Source organism: Oreochromis aureus, linkage group 7 (assembly GCF_013358895.1).
Source record: "Oreochromis aureus strain Israel breed Guangdong linkage group 7, ZZ_aureus, whole genome shotgun sequence".
NCBI classification, from domain to species: domain Eukaryota; kingdom Metazoa; phylum Chordata; class Actinopteri; order Cichliformes; family Cichlidae; genus Oreochromis; species Oreochromis aureus.
In genome coordinates this window covers 30,310,998-30,335,437 of record NC_052948.1, presented here as the reverse complement: position 1 = coordinate 30,335,437, position 24,440 = coordinate 30,310,998, and the positions used below count along the sequence as shown (strand labels likewise).

Genomic DNA, 24,440 nt, shown 5'->3' with positions numbered 1-24,440 from the left:
TTATACAAAGAGGAAAGAGAAGGTGTATTATCACCGAGAGGAGCAGAGCTTGCAACAGCATATTCATCATAACGACTGCAACCTGTACAGAAATATTACATCATCTGTTTTTTAATAGTTATTCAACTGTATTATAAGCATCAACTATCTGTTAGAATTTTCCGAGTTTACTAACAACGTAACAAATATATTCAAATAAACATTTCTTATTTTGGAGCTAATCTTTCAAGAAGTGAAAACAGTCTGTCCATCCTCTCCCTGCTCTCCTGCGCTCTCCTCTCCTCAGCATCTCTTTGCTGCCTCATGCTGGAAGTTTCTTCCTGTTAAAAGGGAGTTTTTCTGGATGAAGCTTGCAGCCATATGTTGTATTTGAGTTTTATACATTTTCTAGCTCAACACATGGCAAAATGTGAAAAAGTCAGAGGTGTGTTTAAAACATACTGAAAATAAGGAGGGAAATTCAAGTCCAGAAACAAAAACTAATAGATTAATTGTTGTGTTGTGCTGCCCTCTAACAACAAAGTCTGAAACAACCTTCCTGGAAAAACCAGGAAGGTTATTTAAACCTCTGATGCCATAAACACATTAACCTACGGCTTTGCTATTGTTGAAGCAGTGAGGTCAACTATGCAGGTGACTGTGTGCTCCAAAGAACAGCTTCAACCTGTTCACCCTGATCTGTGGAAGCTTTTGACTGTTCAGGTCTGAAAAGACAAAACTGCTTGCACCTGTTTCAGATTTTCTGTTAAATCACATGACCCAAAGCCTCACCTCATCCTCCACCCTCCTCACTAATTCATGTCTGTTTCTCTGAGGAAAGAAAAATCAGGTATTGCAGACTAAACACATCCTGTTCACATGTGCAGATGTACATTTGCAGGTGGCTGTGGCTCAGAAGGTACAGGAAGTCATTTACCAATCCAAAAGTCGTGGTTTGTTCCCCGGTTGCTCTACTCTGTGTGTTTTAGTGTCCTTGGGTGAAATACTGAAACCCGAGTTCCCCCCAGTGCACCTATCGGAGGATGAATGTGTGAACACTCAGAAATATAGAACTGTATGAATGGATTAATAAACCAATCAGTTTCTTTGTAAGAAAATTTAAAAGCAACAGGTTGACCAAAGTGCTGTACAAAGTAAAAAAGTAAAACAAACACAGAAAAAACAAAAACAAAACAATTAGGGAATAAAGACGTATTTTCAGACGGGATTTAAAAATGTCAAGTGTTGGAGAGGTCTTAATTCGAAGAGACACACCGTTCCAAAGTTTAGGCGCAGCAATCGCAAAGGCCTGGTCTCCTCTGTGTTTTAGTCTGCCTCTAGGAACATTCAGAAGCAACTGATCAGCTAACCTAAGAGTTCTGTTTGGAGTATTTTTAGTTAAAAGATCAGAGAGGCACGAGGAGCTAATCCATTTAGAGACTTAAAAACAAGCAATAAAATCTTAAAATCAGTTTTAGAACGTACTAGAAGCCAGTGTGAACGAGCCAAGACTGGGGAATTATGGTCACGTTTACGTGTGCCAGTCAAGAGTCGGGTTGCAGCATTTTGAACAAGCTGAAGACAAGCGAGCAGAGCCTGGCTGAATGAGGCGTGCAGTGATAAAATGCTTTGAGTGTTTAAGTAAAGGGTAAGAGTTTTTTTTTTTTCTGAATATAATCATACAAAACAATAAAACCACATTAATTATTCATCCATAATGCAAACACACATGCAGCCTCATAACCTTCTTTCATTGCAGCTGAGTGGTGCTGTGGATGCATGAATACATCAGTAATAAAGAAAAAAGATTATGATCCTTCGGTACAGTATGTTTACTTGTATCACGGAACTATGGAGCCCATTACAACACTGGTTCATCCCTTGTGCCTTTATATGTTTGAATGGTGTGTTTCACAGGTCTGGTTACAGTTTTAATTTTTTTCTTTAATTTGGCTTCATTAATTACTTTAATAATTGCTTGTTTAACACTGTATATGTCATTATTTTTATTTGTCTGCTACTATTCTGTATAGTGTCTTTAAGTGTCCACGAGATTTTACTAATACACAGTGACTGATTTTGTAAATAACACATATACACCATATATACTTAACACATCACATATTTTTCGTTACTCTGTTTCTGCACGCAGGTTCTTAAATTCTTGATGTTGCTTGGACACAATAGCCTAAGATCATTTATCAGCAGGGGTTAAAGTGAGATTTGTTAGGTGGAGGAACCCTAAGATCAGGTGTAGCAGCGCAGCGTAGGAACAAGAATCACTTAGAAATAAGTCATATAATAATTTGCAGGGATGGAACGAATCAAAGATCCCAACATTTAAACATCACCAGCTGCAGCAGGAGAAACAGAGAGAACAAGTTTAAGGCAAATGTTAAAAAGTTACTTTTATAAATGAAGAGTTAAAATATAACTCGTGGATCATCAGTGCTCAAATTCATGAATATGAATGAACTCTGATCATTTTTGTTTGTAACTGCTGTGTCTCACCTAGAGCTGCATCACTGATTGACAAAAAGTTCCATATTATTTATGAACAAACATGAAATATTGCAGATCAGTGCTGGTGGGGAAAATTAAATTCTCACAGATTTAATCACACACTCGTCCTGCTTTCAGGGGTTTGAGTTTTTCATTCGTGTTGACCTTTCTTGTTTTTATGATGACAGTGTTGTGATACTTTTCTGTTCTTGGCGTTTGTGTTCAGTCATTATTAGAGACAAATTGTTGAAAAGAGCTACTTTTTACTGTCTTGAACTGTTTTACTTTTTCTTGAGTTTACCTTATACCGAGAAAGCAAACAGATTTACCAACATACAGAAATAAAATAACCTTTGACCCTTAGTTGTACTGCTAAATCCTCTCCTTCAAACACTTCATTCAATCGTGCAGAAAAAACAAAGAACAAAAAATTTAATTTAAACTATTTGACCTGTATAATTATCATCTATTTTCAGTATGGCTTCATGTCACATCTGAAGATCTTTTAAAAACAGAACATACAGAGGATGCAGTAAAAATAAAGTGAAAGGGGAAAAGGACACAGGATCCCTTTCCCAAAAGTTAATGACAAACAGTCTTTAGGTTGTCATATAATTCCTTCTTTTCTCCTCTCAGTGTTTTCTGTAGTTCTTCAATCGTGTCTTCATCTGCCAGCCGATGAAGGAGAGGTCCACAGTAAAGCCTGACAAAGCAGAAAATCACAGTTAAAGTTGATGAAGTGTGTTAAACATCTGTGGAGCACATCATTGGTCTGGTGTTTACCGGGCACACTGAGGTTCTGGTAGAGGGGAACACAGCAGCTGGTTCAGGTGGAGGCTCTGCCTCATGCAGCACTGCCATTGGCTGAAAGCATGAGCCACACGGGGCTGCCAGTTATTCACACCTTCATCCTTTAAAGCTTTCATCTTCCTCTCAAACTCGTCTTCTACAGACAAGATAAGACAAAGATTCAGTGACACAGAACCAGAGACCAGCAGCAGTTTGTCTTCTTGATCAGGCTGATGTGGAAGCATCAGTGTTGCTGCTGTCACAAAAACTCTGACTACAGGAACTCTGACTACAGTCCATCTGCTGACTGCTTTCAGAGAGACTAACCTGCTGAAAGGTGACTGTGAATAATAAACAGAATAATCAGATTTATGGAGCTGAAACTGTAGAAATTTCATCAGAATGGCAGAGCTGTCACAGGTGTTCCTAATAAAGTGACATGTAGCTATGCATTTCATTGTAAATATCCATCATGGTATCCAGTGAGACTTACCTGGACCATGTTGGTCAAACACAAACCCCAGCAGGAGGGCGTGGAGGCAGTGGACAGTTTCAGATTTTCGGTGGTGTTGTAGCCTCTTGAACCAGAAAACAGTCACACAGACTGGCAGCTTCAGCTCGTCGGGGATGTTTTCTAAGGCTGAAGTCTGAACCTGCAGAGCTTCTTCAAACACCCTGCGACCCAAACCCTCAGGAGCCTGCACAGAGAGGTACCACACAGACAAGATGCTCACATGTACCACAGAAACACGTCTATGACCTGTCAGAGTAATTAAACACATATTTCATGATTAACCTCAGTACCTTATGCAGACGCTGTAATTTCAGTTGTTTCTGTTCATCACTGCTGAGGAGTATTGATGGGACTCGCTTGTCTTTGATCTCTTTTCCATCCCTGTCATATTCTGTGCATATCTGACCTCCTGTTAGCAGCCCATAGAAGTACTGTCTGATGCGGTAAGCAGCTGTGTAACTACTGCGCTGTGAAAAGTCCTCCACAAGAGCAGGCAGCATCATAGTCTTCTGATCTAAAACACTTATGACGAAAGTGGTGAGTTCTCCACGCTCAACTTTTTTACTCACCCATGTCGGCAACTCAAAACATTTTTTCTCTGGTTGAACATATTTTTGAATGGCGAGTTTGAATGTTTGGTTTTCTTTTTTACCAACATGATTTAAAGCTTCACTCAGAGCACGTTCTCTCTTCTGTGAGTCATTCAAACCATCCAGATTCACTTTACTTAAAAAGTTGAGCATACCATCCAGTCGTTTAATGCTGTACTCACCAGGTGAAGATGATTCTCTTGCAAACCTACCTCTATCTTCTAATATTGAATAATCATTTCCTGCTATTGAAGCAAAGACTGGCATGAGAGCAGGGTCCAATTTAAAATGCTCACAAAACTTTGAACGTGTGTAGAGCTTAGCAGGAATTTTTTCATCCTCTTTGCTTTTCCACTCAAAGTTGTCGAGATGAAGGAAACCTTTGTGCACTTCAAAGATGTAAAAGTCCTTATCAATGGACAGCACAGCACATTGATTCTGATTTGCAGCAGAAACAATTACAGGGTCAGCTTCTCCTAAACACTGTTCAAACATGATGTCTTTTTCCTTTAAGATTTCTATGAAGACATCTTTGACCAGAGGTGGTAAGACGTTACATCCTTTTGGTGCAGCGTCAGGCTTAGTCTCTGCTACTGTCTTTGCTTTTTTCAGTTTATGTTTTAGACGAGACACAAGTGTTTTGCGCTTGTCAGGATCTGAGCCTCCATCCAGGAAGACGTACGGAGTGACTTCACAGTCCTGCAGAGTCTTAAAGAAGTTACAGACCTCATCTTTGAATCCAGGATAATCTCCTCCACAGCGCTGGTCCAGCTTTGGATCAGCGTTATAATACAAAGAATAGTACAGAGCTGCACCATCAATGATGAGACCTGTTTTTTCTATGTTAACCTCTTCAGAGACACAAAAATCATCTATAATTTTCTTTAAGGCTGAAACCTCCATGATTCCTTAAAGTGTTGTGAAGGTGAGCGGTGGTTATTGTGCTAATGCCTCTGTGTCTGCAGATATTTACACACCTCCTAGAACATCGTACAGGTGCACACCCACACTGACAGAACCAGTGACACCTGTTCTGACTAATCTAGCATAGGGGAGACCGGGGATAGTTGTAACATTTTTGACATATCTGTCTGTAAATTGGAGCTCTTTTAAGGTAGTGGATTCAAAATTTAATGCAAAGTATTTACATGTCTCTGCTATTAAATAGTGCAGCTATTTTCTCTGCAGCACAATTACCCATTGCATGGTATGGTCTCAAACACAAAGAGTGAAATGTTACAATTAACCCCATAGTCTGGGTTAGTTGTAACATATCCTGGGGTGAAATGTAACACAATGAAATAAGGGTACTGACAAAACATTAATATGTAATCGTTTTTATTCAACACATGAATGCACTTAGAGCCATTAATGTAGCTATGTGTGTGTGTGTGTGTGAGTGACAGAATGCAGAAATCTAGCTTTTGAACATATTCCAACCCCCCAAAAAAGACAAATTATGGAATTTTCTGCAACTGAATATTTCATTAATTTTGGTTGGTCTTCCTTGAGTTTGGCCTCATTGGCTCAGTGGGCATTATAACCTACAATATAACCTACAACTCTTGCACCAACTTTTGAACATAACAATGAAGCTGAAAACATGTAGTTGTGCACCAGCATCGCAATTCCATTACTTTTTATCATGGCTTACCTTGGTGTGGTTTGCAAAGTGCTTCAGAAAGATGAGGAAATCTGTTTCTTGCACCCATCCTGATTTATTTCCACTACCAATACTTCCTACTGGTCCATCTCTGACACAGTGGTCTGCATAATGTATGTGTGGGAACACAAACAGTGGTTGTGTTGCCAATGGCATTAACCGCATATACAAAGGCGACCAGTGAACCTCTCTCTGCTGATGTCATTGCCCCAACTTGATTAATATAAGTTAAAGTAATAGTGTGGTAAGTTGTAACATCTGCATTATTGTTACAACTAACCCAGACTGTTGCTGTTACAACTGATCCAGACTCATATAGCCATGAACTAGCTAACATTACAGCCAACGGCTAAAACATTAGCACTAAAGACCTACACAGAATATATCCCCATAGGCATACAAATAACATAATTTAAGTTTGATGAGTTTAACTGCAAAGCAGATAATGCTATTAGAAATTGAAATAAGTAGAAAAACTTACTTTTTGGCATACAAATTACTTTTTTTCGTATTAAATTGTCTGTGTTTGACAAAATGTGCTGATTTTTCACATGTGATAGCAGAACTGAATTGGGCATGCACAGGATGAATCACATCATTTGAAACTTAGCCCTGATTGGAGAAATTGGAAGTGTTACAACTGACCCACGTTACAACTATCCCCGGTCTCCCCTACCCTATGTTACTCTTTGGTTTCATTTCTTTCATCTTCATGTTGTGATTTTCTGTTTTATTTCATTTGATTTGATTTGATTTCAAGCAAAATCAAATGTGTTTTATTGTGAACCATTGGTATATAAGGCACATTTATCTGTAAACGATGATGCATGATTTTATCAGCTCTTAAATGGATCACTGTAACTCTGTATATTCAGTCCATGTTCTCCTTTCTTGACTACAAACAGTCCAAACTCAGGTGCACTGGCTTTTTGTGAAACAATTAATTGGTTCTCGACCCGTCAGAGTGTTCACCCATACTTTTAAATGACAGAGTAAAAATCATTGGACATCCTCTTCCCTCCCTGAAGGACCTGTACAGCACTCGCTGTCTCAAGAGGGCACGCAGCATCCTACGGGACTGTACACACCCAGGACACGGGGTGTTTAAGCTGCTGCCGTCTGGCGGGAGGTTCAGGCTGCTGAGGTCCCGAACAAATAGACTCAAGGACAGCTTTTACAACAGGGCAATAGCCCTGATCAATGCAAATAGCTGACCTGACTGGCTACCTCCCTGGACTTTTTTAGGGGGGAGGTAACAATGTTTAAAAGTTTAAACAATGTTAAAACAGTTTTCCAATTTCATTGTACTACTGTACTATGTATGACTGTGCAATGACAATAAAGAGTTATCTTGTCTTATCCTATCTTAAAAACAGTGTTAGTGATAAGTCAGACAGAATCATTACCTCAGACTGTCTTCTGATTATTGAGAGAAATAGAAGTAGAGATACTTCTGTTAGAAATGCAATATTAATATAATATCAATAGATAATAATACAAATTTTATTTCAATGAATGTAATTGTCACGACTGGGGCAGCAGTCGTATGAAGGTGAGAAAGGAGGATCCAATAGCAGACAGTGGCGGAGGTGCAAGTGGGTTTTATTTACAGTGCACAAAACCAAGGTGTGGAGCAGAACCGAACATAAACCTAAACTGGGAAAACTAATACAAAAAGGAGGACACGGAGCGAGGAGCAGAGAGACATGGAGAAACACGGGATCATGCGGCGTACACAGAGATTCACAGAGAAACACAGACGACGCGACGAGGAGCACAAGCAGAGACGCAGTATAAATACACACATCAGGTAATCAGGAAATAGCACACAGGAGGGGAAACAGCTGGAACTAATGGACATAACGAGACACAAACCTACAAAGTAAAACAGGAAACACACAGACTGTTTTACACTACCAACTGGGGACACGAACAGAACACAGAGGAGAGACACAGGTAGGGATGATAAAAACACAACTCAAACCCTAAGAACAAATACAAAACAGCAGAAACTGGAAAATAATAACAATAAACTCAAAACGCTGGGTCATAGACCCAGGATCATGACAGTAATCACTCGGATCATCTGTTATGTAGAACATAAGCAAAGAAAAACATTGTACAGCTGTGGTCAGAAGATCTTAAGAATAACCCAGGAACCACCAAGGCTGCAAACACCAGGACTGCAGAGTCGACAGCTGAGCTACTAAGTTTATACATGAAACAACACTATTGTTTTTTAAAAAGATAGCGATGTAGAAATACACACGACTGTGTTTTCAGATAAAAGTAACAGTCACACAGAGAAAGGCAGAAATAGATGAGGAACAAACGCTGCTAAAAGAGAAAGTTATCATATTCATGAAGCTAAACTTTGTGCACAGACTTTGTGCACTAAATTGTGCGTTATTGATCAGTATTTACTCAGGTTTGGATTTACGCATTTGTAATATAGTCTTAGATGTGTTTATATTGATTATTTGTGTGTGGATTGAAGCACGCATTTCCGAAAAGTTACACACAAATCATTGTACACATTTGTGAGTCTTATTTTAAGCTTTTGGATGATCCTTGAATGAATGTTTGGATGAAACACCCTCGCTTTCGCAGAGAATTCATTCCAACAGCATTTTGATTCTATAACTCCTCAATCACGATCTCATGAGTCACAGGACATTATGGACATTCACGGACACACTTCATGCAAAATGCACCTTTTATTTGTATGGATGTGTGCAGGTATATGTATACGCATGTATATTTAGTGTACAAATAGTATAGAAATGTACATGTGTATGTGCATGTACATGTCTATACTTATTGATATTTACAGATATCTATTATTTACATAGTAATAGTAGTAGTAGAATAGTTAAATTCATGTGAATCTCTGCTACACTTGATGTAACCTACCTGTGACCATGAAACCACTGACACTGCACCAGTCACACACTGTTGTTTACTTTGAATCCATCACAGTACAGCAAACTAACCTGTTTGTCCTGCACTAACCTGCAGAGGATGTTCATGTAACCTTTAACACAGTTTACCTCAGTTTGTTTAGCAGCAGGTTTCACAATATGAAAAAGCACAAGGTCACATGTATGCAATGTGTGATTTAAAAACATGAGCACTTACATGTAAGCTTTAACCCTTGGATGAACAACCTACCAATACCTACACTCTTTCACGAGTGGGGTCAAAAATGACCCCAAATAAAATCTGTTTTTGCAATAAACTGGGTGTTATTCTTCAAAATCTTTAAAACAAAGACTTGTAATATATTCATATTCCAGGTATTCCTCATAAAACATTTGTGGCATGAGGCCATTTGCATTTTTATGTATTTTTTCATTAATTTTAAGAAATTGCAGTTTTTGTATCACTACCTCACTCTTCACAAAAACATCAATGGTTTTTTGCAATAAACTAAAGACATTTCTCTCATTTTGGTTAAGATGATATATCTCGTTCAAACAAAAGAGTAATTTCATTTTTGACATGTACATATTTTTATTTTCATTCACATTTTAGCACTTAACAATCAATCAATCAGGCGTCAAAACATGTTTGTGTTCAGAACTACAAATTAAATTATCAATTATTGTTTTTTTTAATGTCACAATTCCAACCCTCCTCCTCCGGGCTTGGACCAAGAAAAAAGTGACCCGAAATAGGCACTCTGGTGAAGTTACTTTGTGTGTGTGTTTGCATTTATAAGTAGTTTTAAATCTTGTGATCCACAAAACATCATAACAGTAAAAGAAGAAGTGACTGTGTTACAGTCAGTGCGGGAGCAGCGGCTTCGCTCATGCACGATTCATTTGGAGGTGTGAACATCTCCTGCCCTGATAGCAGCTGGGGGAGGACTATCCTCCGCCTGTGAGTGCTTTGGTACGGGCGAGGTGCCCATGGCAGCACCGCTGCTTGTTAAGGGTGTGTTCACACCGAACGCGATAGACACGAGCGAAAACGCCCCAAACGCCCCTAATTTGACGCGTGCACATTCGCACCTCAACGCGTGTCCAAGAAAAATCCATCGCGCGTGAACATTGCATATTTTGACGCGCGTGAACCGGAAATGTGGGAGGAATGTGGGAGGAAGTTTTATTATGCTGTGCTTTTTCTCCGTCTGCGCGCCACTTTCGTGCGCCTTTTTCCCTCGCGGTGCAGGTGTGTATCTCCGAATGAGGGTCATAGTTATGAGTGTTTTTGTGCTGTTTTTTCTATTGGACGTGATGGTTATCAAAAACAAACATGATAAGTTTGGCAAGCGCAGGAGACACGACACGGAGGAGATTTGTCAATCAGGCTGCAGAATGCAATGCGCATTGTTGAAAGCTGTACGGTGCAATAACAAAAATCAGCGAAATGTGACGGGTGAACAGCGGGACCACTGTATACTGTTTTATTAATAAACAAAATATATTCCTATATGACAACACGCATAAATTAACTGCCTACATTAATTCACTGTAAACCTTGTCCTTCTGACTGACACTCCCCTGCTGCTTCTTCGGGCTGTCCCTGGTCCTCGGGGGGGAAGTTCTCCACGGTCCGCACCATATTGCCGCTAGTCTCCCGCGGGGTGAGGAAGGGGTCCAGAAACCCCATGACCGCGAAGAACTTCCATCTCTTCCCCGATCCTGCTGCAGACCCACTCCTCTTCTCCTTCTCTGTCCTCTTCTCCTTATTATATGTGTCCCTGAGGCTCTTCCACTTTCTCCTGCAGATGTCCTCTGAATAAACACATTATCTTGTTGGCGGAAAGGTATTTGTACATCAGTGGGAAAATAGCGGGACAGTACGCGTACCTAGGGTCAGAGCCACGTCACCAGCCTCCTGATTGGTTGTCGCGGCGCGATTTGACGCCGGAGTTCAGATTTTCCAACTCGAGCAGTAGAGGCGAAACACGCATATGCACAAAATGCAACACAAAAACTCACGCGCGTGGTTTTTTTCGCGAGTCAAACGCGCCCCACTGACGCGCGTTTCAGGCGTTTTGGCGACGCAAATCTGCTTCCGAATTTTCGCCGGACGCGCAATCGCGTGTCATCGCGCTCTTTCCATTGACTTTACATGTAAACCTGACGCTCTGGCCGCCTCTATCGCGTTCGGTGTGAACGCACCGTAAGAGCGATACACACTTTCACGTCAAAAAGTCGTCATAAATAAGTCTCCAATAACACCAGAAAAAGTTGCCAGATTTGTCACTAGTTGCTTTTTAGGAAAAAAAGTCGCTAAGGGGGTCTGAAAACTCGCTAAATATAGCGACAAAGTCGCTAAGTTGGCAACACTGGTCCTGGATCATTTGTAGGGCAAGGTCCACAGGGATCCTAGCTGGCCTTCTAGCAGCCATGTTGCTTTAGATCAGAGTTTCCCAAAGTGTGGGGCCTCCCAGAGGCGCAGAGGCATTACAGGGGGGGCTGGTATGAAAAAAAAAGAAAAAAAAAAAAAGAATGCTTGGACACTGCTCGTATAATGGACATGTTTTTGACGGGGCTCCTAGATAAACACAAAGCAGGAGATGAAACATCGCCAAATATGTTTCCAAACCAACTTCATTCCAAGCTAGAAAATATGATGAAGCTTGATTGAACTGCTGCAGTAGGAGTAACTTAAGTTATTTTACTTTTCCTTTCTTGTTATTTTTCCTTGCTTTTGTTTAAATACATGGTACCTGCACAATCGTTTTGTGTTGTGTGTATTTATTGATTATTGAACATCAGCTCCAGTAGCCCTTCTTAAGTCTAATGATTGAGTCAACTGATAATCGCACAATATCTAGCTTAATACCTGCTTTCTATGAATTCATTAGCACTTCATCAGTGTTACATGAGGTTATAGTCTACTGAGAAGCAGTGCCATGACAAAAGGTATTGATATTTATGCAAACAAAAAGAGAAAATAAAATGTCTTTATCTTAAATAAAATTTTTCTTTTTTCCTGCTAATGTGCCCGGTAAACTCTGTAACATTGTTCATGGTGTTACATGTGATTTCTGTGTCATAAATCTTTTACATGTTGGTTAAACTGCAATAAAAATGATGGGGCACATAAGGATGTTGAGTAACTTGAATAACAACTATTAAACAACAGTATAATGTGGACTCATAAAATATTAATCCTTGATGATATTAGTGAACAAAAAACCCTCCAAAATCATATTTTCAAATTTGTTGTCCATAACGCAGTTGAAAAATAACTAATTCGAATGATGAATTTTATTTTATTTTGTTTTTTATTCCAACATTTTATATCCCACTATGTTTTTCTGACCATACCCAAAACAAAATACAAAACATTCTTTTAAAACAATTTATTACTTAGACTGTAAATTAGTATTTACAAACTCAAAGCATAAAATTCCTAACAACATGTCACCTGTACTTGATGAGGTACGGGCTAAAGCATGGAAATACAAATGACATGCACACACACACACACACACACACACACACACACACACACACACACACACACACACACATTAGAGAAGGACAAGCCGCTATGACCATTTAAAGAAACAAACAACTCAGACATTGGTCAGTAAACTGAAGTAAGTAAAAAGAAAAAAAGTTTGGTCACCAAACACTCCTCTCCACAGAGCTGGAGTAAACAATCACTGAACATAGCTCTCTAGCTGCAACAACCAGAGCTCACCTTTCTCCTGCCTTAAATACCTTTAATTGCTGACGGGAGTCAGCTGTTCAAAAGAAAAAGGTAGCACCTCAGGCAGGAGAGACGTAGGACACGCCCACACAGGCAACTTCAGGAGGAGGCCCTGCAAGGGCCGTAACAGAAATAAACACCCCTACAATCAAACACCAGTGAAGCACACACACACACACACACACACACACACAGGGACATTAGACAGCGCAAAACAAGAGAGAGAAAAATAAAATCTGGTGAGCACAGGATGCTGAGGGAGCCATCCCATTAACTTTAATTCAATAAAAATTTATTTATTTTTCATCACCTTTTATTTCCTGGACTAGCAAAACTGAGGCTTGTGCAAGTCTATATTTGTTAAACTGAGCATGTGGATACAGTTGTGGCTCTAATGAGCAACTGTTTTTGGCCAAGAGTGATACTAAAGTCTATAGAGTTGAATTTCGCGAACGGGTTCATTTTTTAATCTCTTCAAATTTTGAGCTGGTGTGAGTACGTATTGTTTAATATAAAGGGGGGGTGGTCTGATGAAAAGAAAATCACCGGAGAACAGCATGAAATCATGGAGTTAACAGGATTAGGTGCTGTACGTCAGTATGAGCAAACAGAATGTAAGATGGCTGATTACAGTCACCACCTGAGATTCTGCCTCAGATGCAGAAAAAACAGGATTACTCCTAAAAGTCCGCAAATGAGCTCTGTTAAGGCCTTGAAGCAACAAAGATACTCCAGAAGGCACAGCACCAGCTGAACGGGTAAGACAAACACATTTTTACCATCAACATGCCAAAATTTAAAGAGGACCGGATCCGACAGAGACTACAGTTTTTCTGGATGAGAATAATCTTCAAAAGATGTTTGATTTCACAAAAAAATTTGTCTATACCAAATGATTTGTCTGATAAATTCTTGAAAGGTTCCTCCTTTCCTCTCTCAGCTGCTCATTAAACACCTGACTGGCATCCACGTTCCTGTTTTCTTCAGCTTCCTGCTGCTCATAAACTATATTTGAGTTAGTGCAGTTCAAACACCTGACTGAAAAAAGTAAAACAAACCAAACTGACAGCTCTTTATTTCCCTGATTTTGTTCTTTTCTTCTTGCTGTATTAAATGTTGAGGCAGGATTGTGTTTTATTTCTGCATTACTTTAAGTTTTAAAAATGTCATCATGTTTATCCAAAAATAAAAAGAAGCCATTAATCTCCTAAACTTGCATCACTTCATTTCTCTGTGTTCTTAACATCTACTGTAAAAATAATATATTTAGTTACCCACATTTAGCTGTTTTGGCTCTTTTGTGTTATGGAGTCACAGCCTCTATGACAACAGACCCTAACTCTGCTTTCTTGTCCAAATTCTGTATAAATTCATCCAGATGTCTAGAAAGGAGAGCTGCACCATCCAAAGTGGGATGGATGCCCTCTTCCACAATATGACCAGGGTTTTCCCAGAAGGTTTGCCAGTTATCTAAGAATTTCACGCTGTTTTTTGAACACCATTCAGACAGCCAGCGGTTCAATGACAGCATGCGGCTATAGATGACATCATTGGTCTCATAGGGGAGGGGACCAGAGAAAACTACAGTGTCTGACATTGTTTTGGCAAATGTACAAACTGATGCAATGCTAATTTTGGTGACCTCGGATTGACTGAACCTGCTGTCATTACTGCCGACGTGAATTACAATCTTCCCAAATCTATGTTTATTCTGAGCCAGCAGTTTCAGATAAGCTTCAATGTCACCTGCTCTTGCTCCTGGAATGCAATTGATCACAGTTCCTGGAGTCTCTAGCTGCACATCTCTGAGTACAGAGTCGCCAATAAGCAGAGTTTTTTCCACAATGTGTAAATTGTCTTGAATGGTTATGAAATCTTTATCTGAGTTCTCCTCTTCCTCAGTGTTCTGCACTTGTTGGCATTGCTCCTCACTTGAAGACCCCTCCCCAGTAGTTGGTGGATTAAGAATGGTTTTTAAATAATCATATAATTTCTTCTTTTCTCCTGTCAGTGTTTTCTGTACTTCTTCAATCGTGTCTTCATCTGCCAGCCGATGAAGGAGAGATCCACAGTAAAGCCTGACAAAGCAGAAAAAAAGTGTGTTAAAGTTGATGAAGTGTGTTAAACATCTGTGGAGCACATCATTGGTCTGGTGTTTACCGAGCACACTGAGGTTCTGGTAGAGGGGAACACAGCAGCTGGTTCAGGTGGAGGCTCTGCCTCATGCAGCACAGCCATTGGCTGAAAGCATGAGCCACACGGGGCTGCCATTTCCTCCTGATAGCTGCATCCTTTAAAGCTTTCATCTTCCTCTCAAACTTGTCCTCTACAGACAAAATAAGACAAAGTTTCAGTGACATAGAACCAGAAACCAGCAGCAGTTTGTCTTCTTGTTCAGGCTGATGTAGAAGTGTCTGTGCTGCTGCTGTCACACAAACTCTGATAACAGGAAGTCTGACTACAGTCTTAACCTGCTGTGACATGCAAGGTTACGAATCGTCTCTATGGTCCCACTTCCTTTCAATGTAGCCAGTAATGACTTATATGCTACATTTATTAACAGTCTATGATGTGCATGTCTGCACAGTTTTCACTTATATTTCCCAACATTTTGTAATCTACAAATATTTTTTAGTTACATAAGTTTTATTTGGTGTATCTTGAAACATTGAAAATGACGATTGTAACGACTTGTAACACTAAAGACAATTAAACAACATTTCACCAGAAACATGTTTTGTTGCAGAAACATCTTCATCTTCTTCTAACCTGGTCCCCTGTTAACCAGCTTAGAGTCTCAGACTGTTTGCTGTTGAGGGTCATCAGAGGTCAAAGCAGCTCATCAAGACACACAAGAATAACTGTAAATAATGTAATTGTCTTTGTAACTGAGAAGGTTTAAATATGTGTTGAAACTTGTGTTCAGAGTGTTTATACTGATAGAAATTATTATTTGGAGTAATTTAAGGTCTCCACTATATGAGCTCAGGGACCTGACGGAGCTGCCGTAGCTGCTTCAACCTCTCTGACAGTTTCTGAAAAGAAGGAACCAGATTTTGTATTACATTTTACAACAGTTGACTTTTTTTTCGATTTTCTTCTTTTCATTTTTAATACCTTGATTTTGCTTCTATAGGGAAAGATATCCCTCATGGTGCACATTCACAATTACTTAGAATAAACAAGCAGTGATGCCCAGTGTAGGGTGAACAACACACTTTCACAAGTGCCATCAGAAAGGCTCCATTATATTATTGGGGGTTTTTTTACCATTCTTCCATGAAACCCAATTGTGAGGTCACTAATGTTGGACGAGTAGGCCTTGCTCGCACTCTCAACTGCAAGTCATCCCACAGGTTGAGGTCAGGAATCTGTGCAGGTCATTCAAGTTCGGCAGCCGTTAAACCCCGAAGAAGAAGAAGCAGTGTCCGGTATCGTAGCTGTGTCCAAATCAGGAACCGCATCCTCCTGTGCCCGCATTAGTAGGCCAATTACGTTACAGCAACACGACGAAGACAGTCCAAATTTGAAGACGCCGACAAATGCGTCCTTTATTTCCCCACATTTAAAGGATCAGTCGGGTGTATACTTCGTGGCCCAACCTATCCCAGAATTCGTAGCGCAGCCCGCATCATTTTCCAACAATGGCGGCAGCTAGTTAGTTTTAATATTGCTCTTTCTGGGTCACAAAATAAACTTTTAACTTATTTTCATGGCGAGAATGTAGCTGTGTAAACCTCAAATATCTGCTCAGTTCATCAAGACACCACATATTTTAAAAAGCGCTCCGACGTTTTCTGAGACGTCTGTTACTCACCTCGACTAGCTCAATAGCTAGCTGGGATTCATGGCTCACTAGAGCCGATGAGAACACCGGACTCCCGGAATCGTTTTCAAACCCACCGTCCGTTGCTACTCAGGTTAAACATGATATAAAAGTCACTTAGATAACTTAAAAATGTTATTGCTTGGTTTTTTTTAGTATTTTATTTGTTCCTGAGTAAATTGGTTTGGCTGAGATTAAAGTTATAGTTTTTACACAGCTGAATAAACGTCAAGCAGACAACTGATTATCAGAAGTGTGAGATGCTCGAGAATATACTCCGGTGTCCTGTTATATTTTAGATAGCAAGGAGCAGACGGCTGAGTTTATTAAACTCCACCGAAACAACCTGCAAATTTCATTAAAATTTAATAAACTATCATCTTGTCTTTATTTTAAGTTAGCACATACCTTAAACACTTAAAGCTGTAATATAATGATAGTTATATAAGAGCAGATGCATGCTGGTGCAATAAGTTGTACGTTTTACGTCCAATGGACGCATGATCTGATTAGTCGACTAATCGCAAAAAGAATCGGTGACTAGTCGACTATCAAAATAATCGTTTGTGGCAGCCCTAGAAGAACCTGTCTATGCACTGTTCTTGGCTGGGGGCCGCATGAAGTTTGGACGTCTGTAGTGACCAGTGTTGGGTAAGTTACTTTAAATTAGTAACTTAGTTACATTACTAGTTACTTCTATCAAAAGTAACTCAGTTACTTCAAGTTACTTGTTACTTTCAAAGTAACTAGATACTAGGGAAAGTAACTGGTTTTACTCAGAATTCTCTTGTTAATGTGTTGCTTCCGTAACTGGATACCCAGCCAGACTGCCAGTCTTCTAGCTTGCTTACTTGCCACAAGTGCACTGTGCCACCTACCAATAGAAAGGAAAAAATAATGTGCATATTTCTGCGAGAGAAATCCCACGCCTGGACCGTCGTTGACCGCCGCCATGATTCTAGCCTATGTCACAGCGTCATGTGCGCTTTTTACATCCAACACAAAAACTGCAGTCGTGGTGCTTTCGATTGTACTCAGAACTTGGAAATTCTGCCTTCTGAATAGGAAGATGAAGGTAACACCAGACTGCAGATGAGCTGCATACAGGGCTGGACCGGGACAAAAAATTGGCCCAGGCATTTTGACTAGAGACCGGCCAACCAGGTATTACACGAAAAGCCATAAAGCCTTTGAATGAAAACAAATGCTGTTGTTGACAGTGATGTACACTGTTTTTGTCACGGTTCTGGGTCAGTTTTGACCCAGCTTTTTCTGTTTCTGTTTTGTTTTTCTAGATATATGATTTGTTTGGGTTTTTGAGTTGTGGTGGTTTGATTTTGTATTAAGGGTTATTCTTGGTTTTGTTGTCTTTACTTTATTTGGTGTTCTGGCCTTTAGTTTAAGTCACTGTTTTCTCTGTTTTGTGTCATATTCTTCCCGTCTCTCTCAGTGTCAGGTCTGCGTTCCCTGTTTTACTTTGGTAGTCCTAGTCCTATGTCGGTGTATTCTGTTTTACCTGCCCCTGTCTTGTTAGCCCTAATTTCTCCCAGCTGTGTCTCCCTCCTGTTGCCCATTCCCTGATTACTTCCCAGTGTATTTAAGCCCTGTGTTTCTCTGTGTCAGTGTCGCGTCGTACCCTCAACATGCTGTGTGTTTGTATGTCCAGTCTTCCAGCACCTCTGTTCTGAGTCTTGTTTTGTTTTTGCTTTGCTTTTGTGAGTTTTATTTTATGAGATAGTTTTGCCAGCAATAAAGCTGCGTTTTGAGTTCCAGTCCCGTTTTGAGAGTCCTGCATTTTGGGTCCTTTTTCCTGCCTGCCTGCCTGCGACACAGTGAGAATAAGAAAGAAAAGTATTTCCTTGTGCCCCCCTTTCCCTGTTAATGCCCTACCTGGGCCCCTGGCAAAACTTTGCTAGACCCGCCCCTGCACAGTTACCAGCTGTCAGCTACGTAGAAAAGGATGCTGGTGTTATTTGTCTCTCATAAACAGTTCATAACTTTCCTTCAATTCATTCATGTCACCCAGAAGGTAAACCTGTTTCTCCATCACCTGTTCAGCTCTGATTCAGTAAGGACATCTCCTGGTTTCATTTTCATGTTTCCCTCTCACCACATATCCAAACCGACATCATGACCAGCCGCTTTTACGGCTGTGGCTCCAGCAAACATCAGCTGATATTAGAAGGTAATATTAAAAAAATTCTAACAACAGCTGTTTAAGCTTAAACGTGCTGCTGTTGTTTAACGTGACCTACACTGGTTTCCTCTTTCTGGCGCAAAGTGGGCGATAAACAAGAAAGATGGGACTTGCGGCAGAAAAGCCGATCAGCTGATTATTGATCAGTTTCATGATTGAAGTAGAAACAGGAGAGGGAGGAGGAGAGAATGAGAGAAGAAGAGGCAGCTGTGCAGCAAACAGAATAACTCCAGCTTTGTGTCTTTTTCATTGTAGCTGAAGTATGGGACAAATCGCGTTCCTTTTCACCTCAATAAGAAACACGTAATATTTTCTCTGAATACCAGATGATTCCGTTTTTTACAGGACGTTTGGCAACTCTAATAATTAACCTTATGAACAAAATAAAGTTCAACATCAGTAACGTCATGCTAGCTAGGACCCAGTACGAAAAAGTCAGCATAACGAAATAAACTACACCTTGACCTGCAGTCTCTATCTTACCCAGATAGACTGCAGGTCATAACTTCTAACTGAAGTTCAGTTCACCTGACACTCAGACCGGTGTTGTTTTATTGTACTTACATTATAACCAATCCTTTCCATTATCCCCACTTAAAATATTTTTACAGAACTATTGTAATATTTGCTGCCATTTCAGCTGTCCTCTTGGCCAACTTACTCTTACAAAAGACATTTTTAATGTTAATGAGATTTTTTTAACTGCATAAATAAAGGTTATATAAAAGTCACTGCCAAAACTGATTGCGGCTTCTACCTTGTTACACAAATGTTGTTTGTGGCGCAACATGAGTTTGTCATCCATGAGGGATGCATTTGACTTATGTTTCACATATTATAGCCCAACAAATTAAATATAGCAGTTTAAAAAATCACTTTTTGGCACAACACCGACGGCTGCCTCGGATCTCTGCTCCTCCTGCCTCCCCTTTTCCCTCATCCACCTGCTGGCCTCCACCACTTGCTAATGTTACTGAATCTGTGGAAGCTCCGCGATAGCCACCACAAGAAGTAACGAATAACGACCCTATCTAAATCCCAGTAACGATTAACGCGTTCCTGATTTTGGCATAACTAGTTACCGTGTTCGTTACCACAATAATAACGTAGTTATTGTAACGCGTTACTTAATAACGCGTTAGTCTCAACACTGGTAGTGACTGACTCTGCAGAAAGTTGGTGACCTCTGAGCACTATGGGTCTGCTTAAGCTGGGCATACACTGTACGATTTTTTTTCAGTCGCGTTATTCAACTTCTGCTCAAACTGCACGATTGACTCGCAGTGGTAAGTATAAGTTCGTAGGGTCTCACACTATACAGCCTGATGCTCTGATGCGACCCGAGTGCTCACACTATGCGTCCATAAAATGAAGACTATAACAAAAAATCTATCGCTCGCTCTCCCTCTCTGTCTTTCACTCACACAGACACGCACCGCCGCCATCAACTTTGCTAAATTGCTAATGAAAAACATTGATCAGGCAGCTGTGATTGAGCAGCAGTGTAAATCCAACTATTTTCACGGTTGTTGTGGTCGTGATAATTTTGTGAGGCCACATCGAAAAGGCTCGGGTGAGCTTTCCAAAATTCTACAAGTTGTGCCTCCATCACTTGTGTCCAGATCACGCTGCACAGCCGTGCTGCTCCATCTTTTTCACCGACGTTTATGTGTTTGCGCGTGCGCAGTGTGAGCGACTGCGGTGACACCCTCACGACGGTCGTAAGCGATTGATGATCGGGAGCTGGTCGTGAGGTGTTATTTGCTTCTTGTTACCCCACGTATACTGCACGAAGCACGATAAAGGCCAAATTCAGGCCGATCACCAAAACGATCACACGACTCAACAATCGGCTCAAAATGGGCCAAAAATCGCACAGTGTGAGCCCAGCATTACTCCGCTCTGTAATTTTACATGCAACCCCTATGTTGCTGTCATTCCCAATCACTTCCACTTTGTTAGACTGCCACTAACATCTGACTACTGAATTTTAGGCTACATCCACATGTACACGGTTATTTCTCTCTCCTGCCAGGGTTGAGATTTTTTTAAAACTCAGTTTTTGCATTTATGTGTGGACGAGGAAAACTGAGATTCAGTCACGCAGCGTCAAAGGTTTGTGCCTTTTTTGACGTCACACTGCGCGCCACATTATTGTTTACATCAGATGATTTTCTACAGTGATGGATATAGACGAAATACTTTTGCCGTTAATCTTACTATCTGCACTTTTAAACACTTTCATATACACATGCAGTTACTTTCCCTCTATTTAGAAAGACTGAGGCTTCGGAGTGGCTTCTACATTCAACACAGGCGCTCTCACAACCCAAATCCAAGGCCAACGTTGTCTGTTTTGGACGAAGACTGGGTCGAACCACCTCTTGGTGGGACAACCTTGAAAGCGGGGCGGTTCTTCCAGAAAAATGGCAAGAGAGTTTTTGCATGTTGAGGACTTCACTTTTAGCTTTTTGTGAGCTACTTCATCTACTCATCGAAGGCCAAACAACCAAATTGAGGTTACCTGTCAGTGTTGTAAAAAAGTTGCATGCACACTGTATATATTTAGCTGATGAAGGGAGGGTTACGCAACACTGCTTTCGGACTGTTAAGGCAAGTGGTGTCGAAAATAGTAGGACAAGTTTGAGAATTACTGTTCACTTGGACCCTGTGTTTATACAGTTACCCCTCACTGAGTCCAAAGTAGAGGAACTTGTAGCAGGGTTTTACTGAGCCTATGGAATTCCTCAGTGTATTGGTCCTGTGGATGGGACCCATGTGGAAATAAAGCAAACATCCACGAATTCTATGGACCATGTTAACAGGAAGGGCAAGTTCTCTCTGAACATACAAGCCACCTGTGACTATAGGTATTAATTTATTGATGTTGCGGTCAAATGGCAAGGCAGTGTACACAAAACCCATATTTTTACTAAATCCATGCTGAACACACATTTGAAAAATGGCATGAACTGTGGAACATGAAGAGGCAATTCCAGTTTTCTTTATTGAGGATCCAGCATACCCATGGCTTCCTTACCTAATGAAAGAGCACGCAAATGTGGGAAGCACTGCTCACGAACACTATTTTGTACTATGCTTATGTCGAGCTCGAATGCTCATTGAATGTGCTTTTGGCAGACTGGTTTGGAGCATTTCAAAGGCCCTGGTAAGTCTCCCAATTCACGTTTTCTTGTGTTTTTGCTTTTTTTATATTCCAGTGTGATATGGAGGAATAATTCCACCTCACTGTCTCTCCACACATAGGATTCATTTCTGCTTTAATGCGCCATCTTTGTTTGTGCTTTCTCTCCCAGGCTTCTAGACGTCTGATTGACCAACATTTCTACACAGGATACCTGTTTGCTACCTGTTTTTTTGGCACGTTCTTGATGTGTTTGACTTTGTTTTTTGCGTTTACATGTGGACAGTGATATTTTTTCAAAACAGCACGTGTGGACCGGATTAAAAAAACAAAACAAAAACAGAAAATCTCAGTTTACAAAAATACCTGTGTAGACACGTGAGGAAGTTTCACGACTGGAGTTGTTGCACAGGTGGCGTGGTACCATACTGAGCTCCTGAGAGTGAAGCATTCTTTCACTAATGTTTGCAGAAGCAGTCTGCATACTTAGGAGCTTGAGTTCATACACCCTAGACCACAAGAGTCATTGGAACACCTGAACTCAATGATTTTGGTGGGTGAGTGAATACATTTAGTAGTACAGTATATTTTCTATGCATTTTCTGGGAAATATCCATCATGTTACCCAATAAGACTTACCTGGACCATCACGGTCACACACAAACCCCAGCAGGAGGGCGTGGAGGCAGTGGACAGTTTCAGGTTTTGGGTCACTTTGTAAATTCTTGAACCAGAAAACAGTCACACAGACTGGCAGCTTCAGCTGGTCGGGGATGTTTTCTAAGGCTGAAGTCTGAACCTGCAGAGCTTCTTCAAACACCCTGCGACGCAAACCCTCAGGAGCCTGCACAGAGAGGTACCACACAGACAAGATGCTCACATGTACCACAGAAACACGTCTATGACCTGTCAGAGTAATTAAACACATATTTCATGATTAACCTCAGTACCTTATGCAGACGCTGTAGTTGCAGCTGCTCCTGTTCATCACTGCTCACATTTGGCAGGAGAGGTTGCACATCTATTTTATGATCCCTGTCATATTCAGTGCACATCTGACCTCCAGTCAACACTCCATAGAAGTACTGCCTGATACGGTAAGCAGCTGTGTAACTACTGCGCTGTGAAAAGTCCTCCACAAGAGCAGGCAGCATCATGGTCTTCTGATCTAAAACACTTATGATGAAAGTGGAGAGATCTCCACGCTCAACTTTTTGACGTACCCATGATGGCAGGTCAGGATCATTTTTTTTGGGATCAACATATTTTTGAATGGAGAGTTTGAAAGATCTGTCCTCGATCTCACGAACGTGATTTACAGCATTTTGCAGAGCGTGTTCTCTCTTCTGTGAATCATTACAGCTATCCAGCTTCACTTCGCTTAAAAATGTAAGCATACCATACAGTCGTTTGATGTCGTATTGACCAGGTGAAGGTGAGTGATTTGCAAATATTTCCTTACCTAATCTTGAATAATCATTTCCTGCTATTGAAGCAAAGACTGGCATGAGAGCAGGGTCCAATTTAAAATGCTCACAAAACTTTGAACGTGTGTAGAGCTTAGCAGGAATTTTTCCATCCTTCTTGCTTTTCCACTCAAAGTGTTTGAGATGAAGGAAACCTTTGTCCACATCATAGATGCAGAAATCTGTGTCAATGGACAGCACAGGCCATTGTTTCTGATTTGCAGCAAAAAAAATCTCAGGGTCTGCCTCTCCTAAACACTGTTTAAACTCTATGCCTTTTTCCTTCAAGATTTCTATGAAGACATCTCTGACCAGAGGTGGTAAGACGTTAGGCCTGTATCTTTTTTGTACACTGCAGCCAAGCTCAGTCTCTGCTACTGACTTTGCTTTTTCCAGTTTTTTTTTAAGATGAGACACAAAATGTTCACGCTTGCCGGATCCTAAGCCTCCATCCAGGAAGACGTACGGAGTGACTTCACAGTCCTGCAGAGTCTTAAAAAAGTTACAGACCTCATCTTTGAATCCAGGATAATCTCCTCCACAGCGCTGGTCCAGCTTTGGATCAGACGTATAATACAAAGAATAGTACAGAGCTGCACCATCAATGATGAGACCTGTTTTTTCTATGTTAACCTCCTCACAGAGAGAAGGTATCTGATCTATCAAGTCCTCTAACTTTAAAACCCCCATGATTCCTTAAAGTGTTGTGAAGGTGAGCGGTGGTTATTGTGCTCATACCTCTGTGTCTGCAGATATTTACACACCTCCTAGAACATCGTACAGGTGCACGCCCACACTGACAGAACCAGTGACACCTGTTCTGACTAATCTAGCATACCTATGTTACTCTTTTGGTTTCATTTCTTTCATCTTCATGTTGTGGTCTTCTGTTTTATTTTAAGTCTTTGAAGCAAAATTAAATGTGTTTAATTTACTTTCGAGCTCTGTTAATATAACAAAGGTATTTGGTCCGTTATGCACACAAGTCACAACTGCTGTTTAAAAGATTTCTACTTTAAATCATCCATGTCGTGAAGAGGAGCTTTTCAAATTGAGAGTCATCACTAAATAAAGCCACATTTATCTATGAAGTACTG

General features: G+C 40.5%; 1 protein-coding gene across 2 annotated transcripts; it reads right to left on the bottom strand.

Annotated features, from left to right (window-relative positions):
- Positions 1-1,081: 1,081 nt before the first annotated feature.
- On the bottom strand, positions 1,082-24,055 carry LOC116331420 (protein asteroid homolog 1-like). Of its 2 annotated transcripts, XM_031727355.2 has the most exons (5): positions 23,340-24,055; positions 4,075-4,595; positions 3,764-3,968; positions 3,265-3,427; positions 1,082-3,184 (listed from the first exon to the last, which is right to left on the bottom strand). In XM_031727355.2, the coding sequence occupies exons 1-5, from the start codon at positions 24,031-24,033 to the stop codon at positions 3,064-3,066; spliced, it is 1,704 nt and encodes a 567-aa protein (XP_031583215.2). In that variant the 5' UTR covers positions 24,034-24,055; the 3' UTR covers positions 1,082-3,063. The 2 variants fall into 2 exon arrangements, with proteins under 2 accessions (XP_031583215.2, XP_039471480.1); XM_039615546.1 differs by lacking the exons at positions 1,082-3,184; positions 3,265-3,427; positions 3,764-3,968; positions 4,075-4,595 and adding exons at positions 12,342-14,787; positions 14,870-15,035; positions 22,517-22,721 and having other exon boundaries at positions 22,828-24,055.
- Between the last annotated feature and the right edge of the window lie 385 nt (positions 24,056-24,440).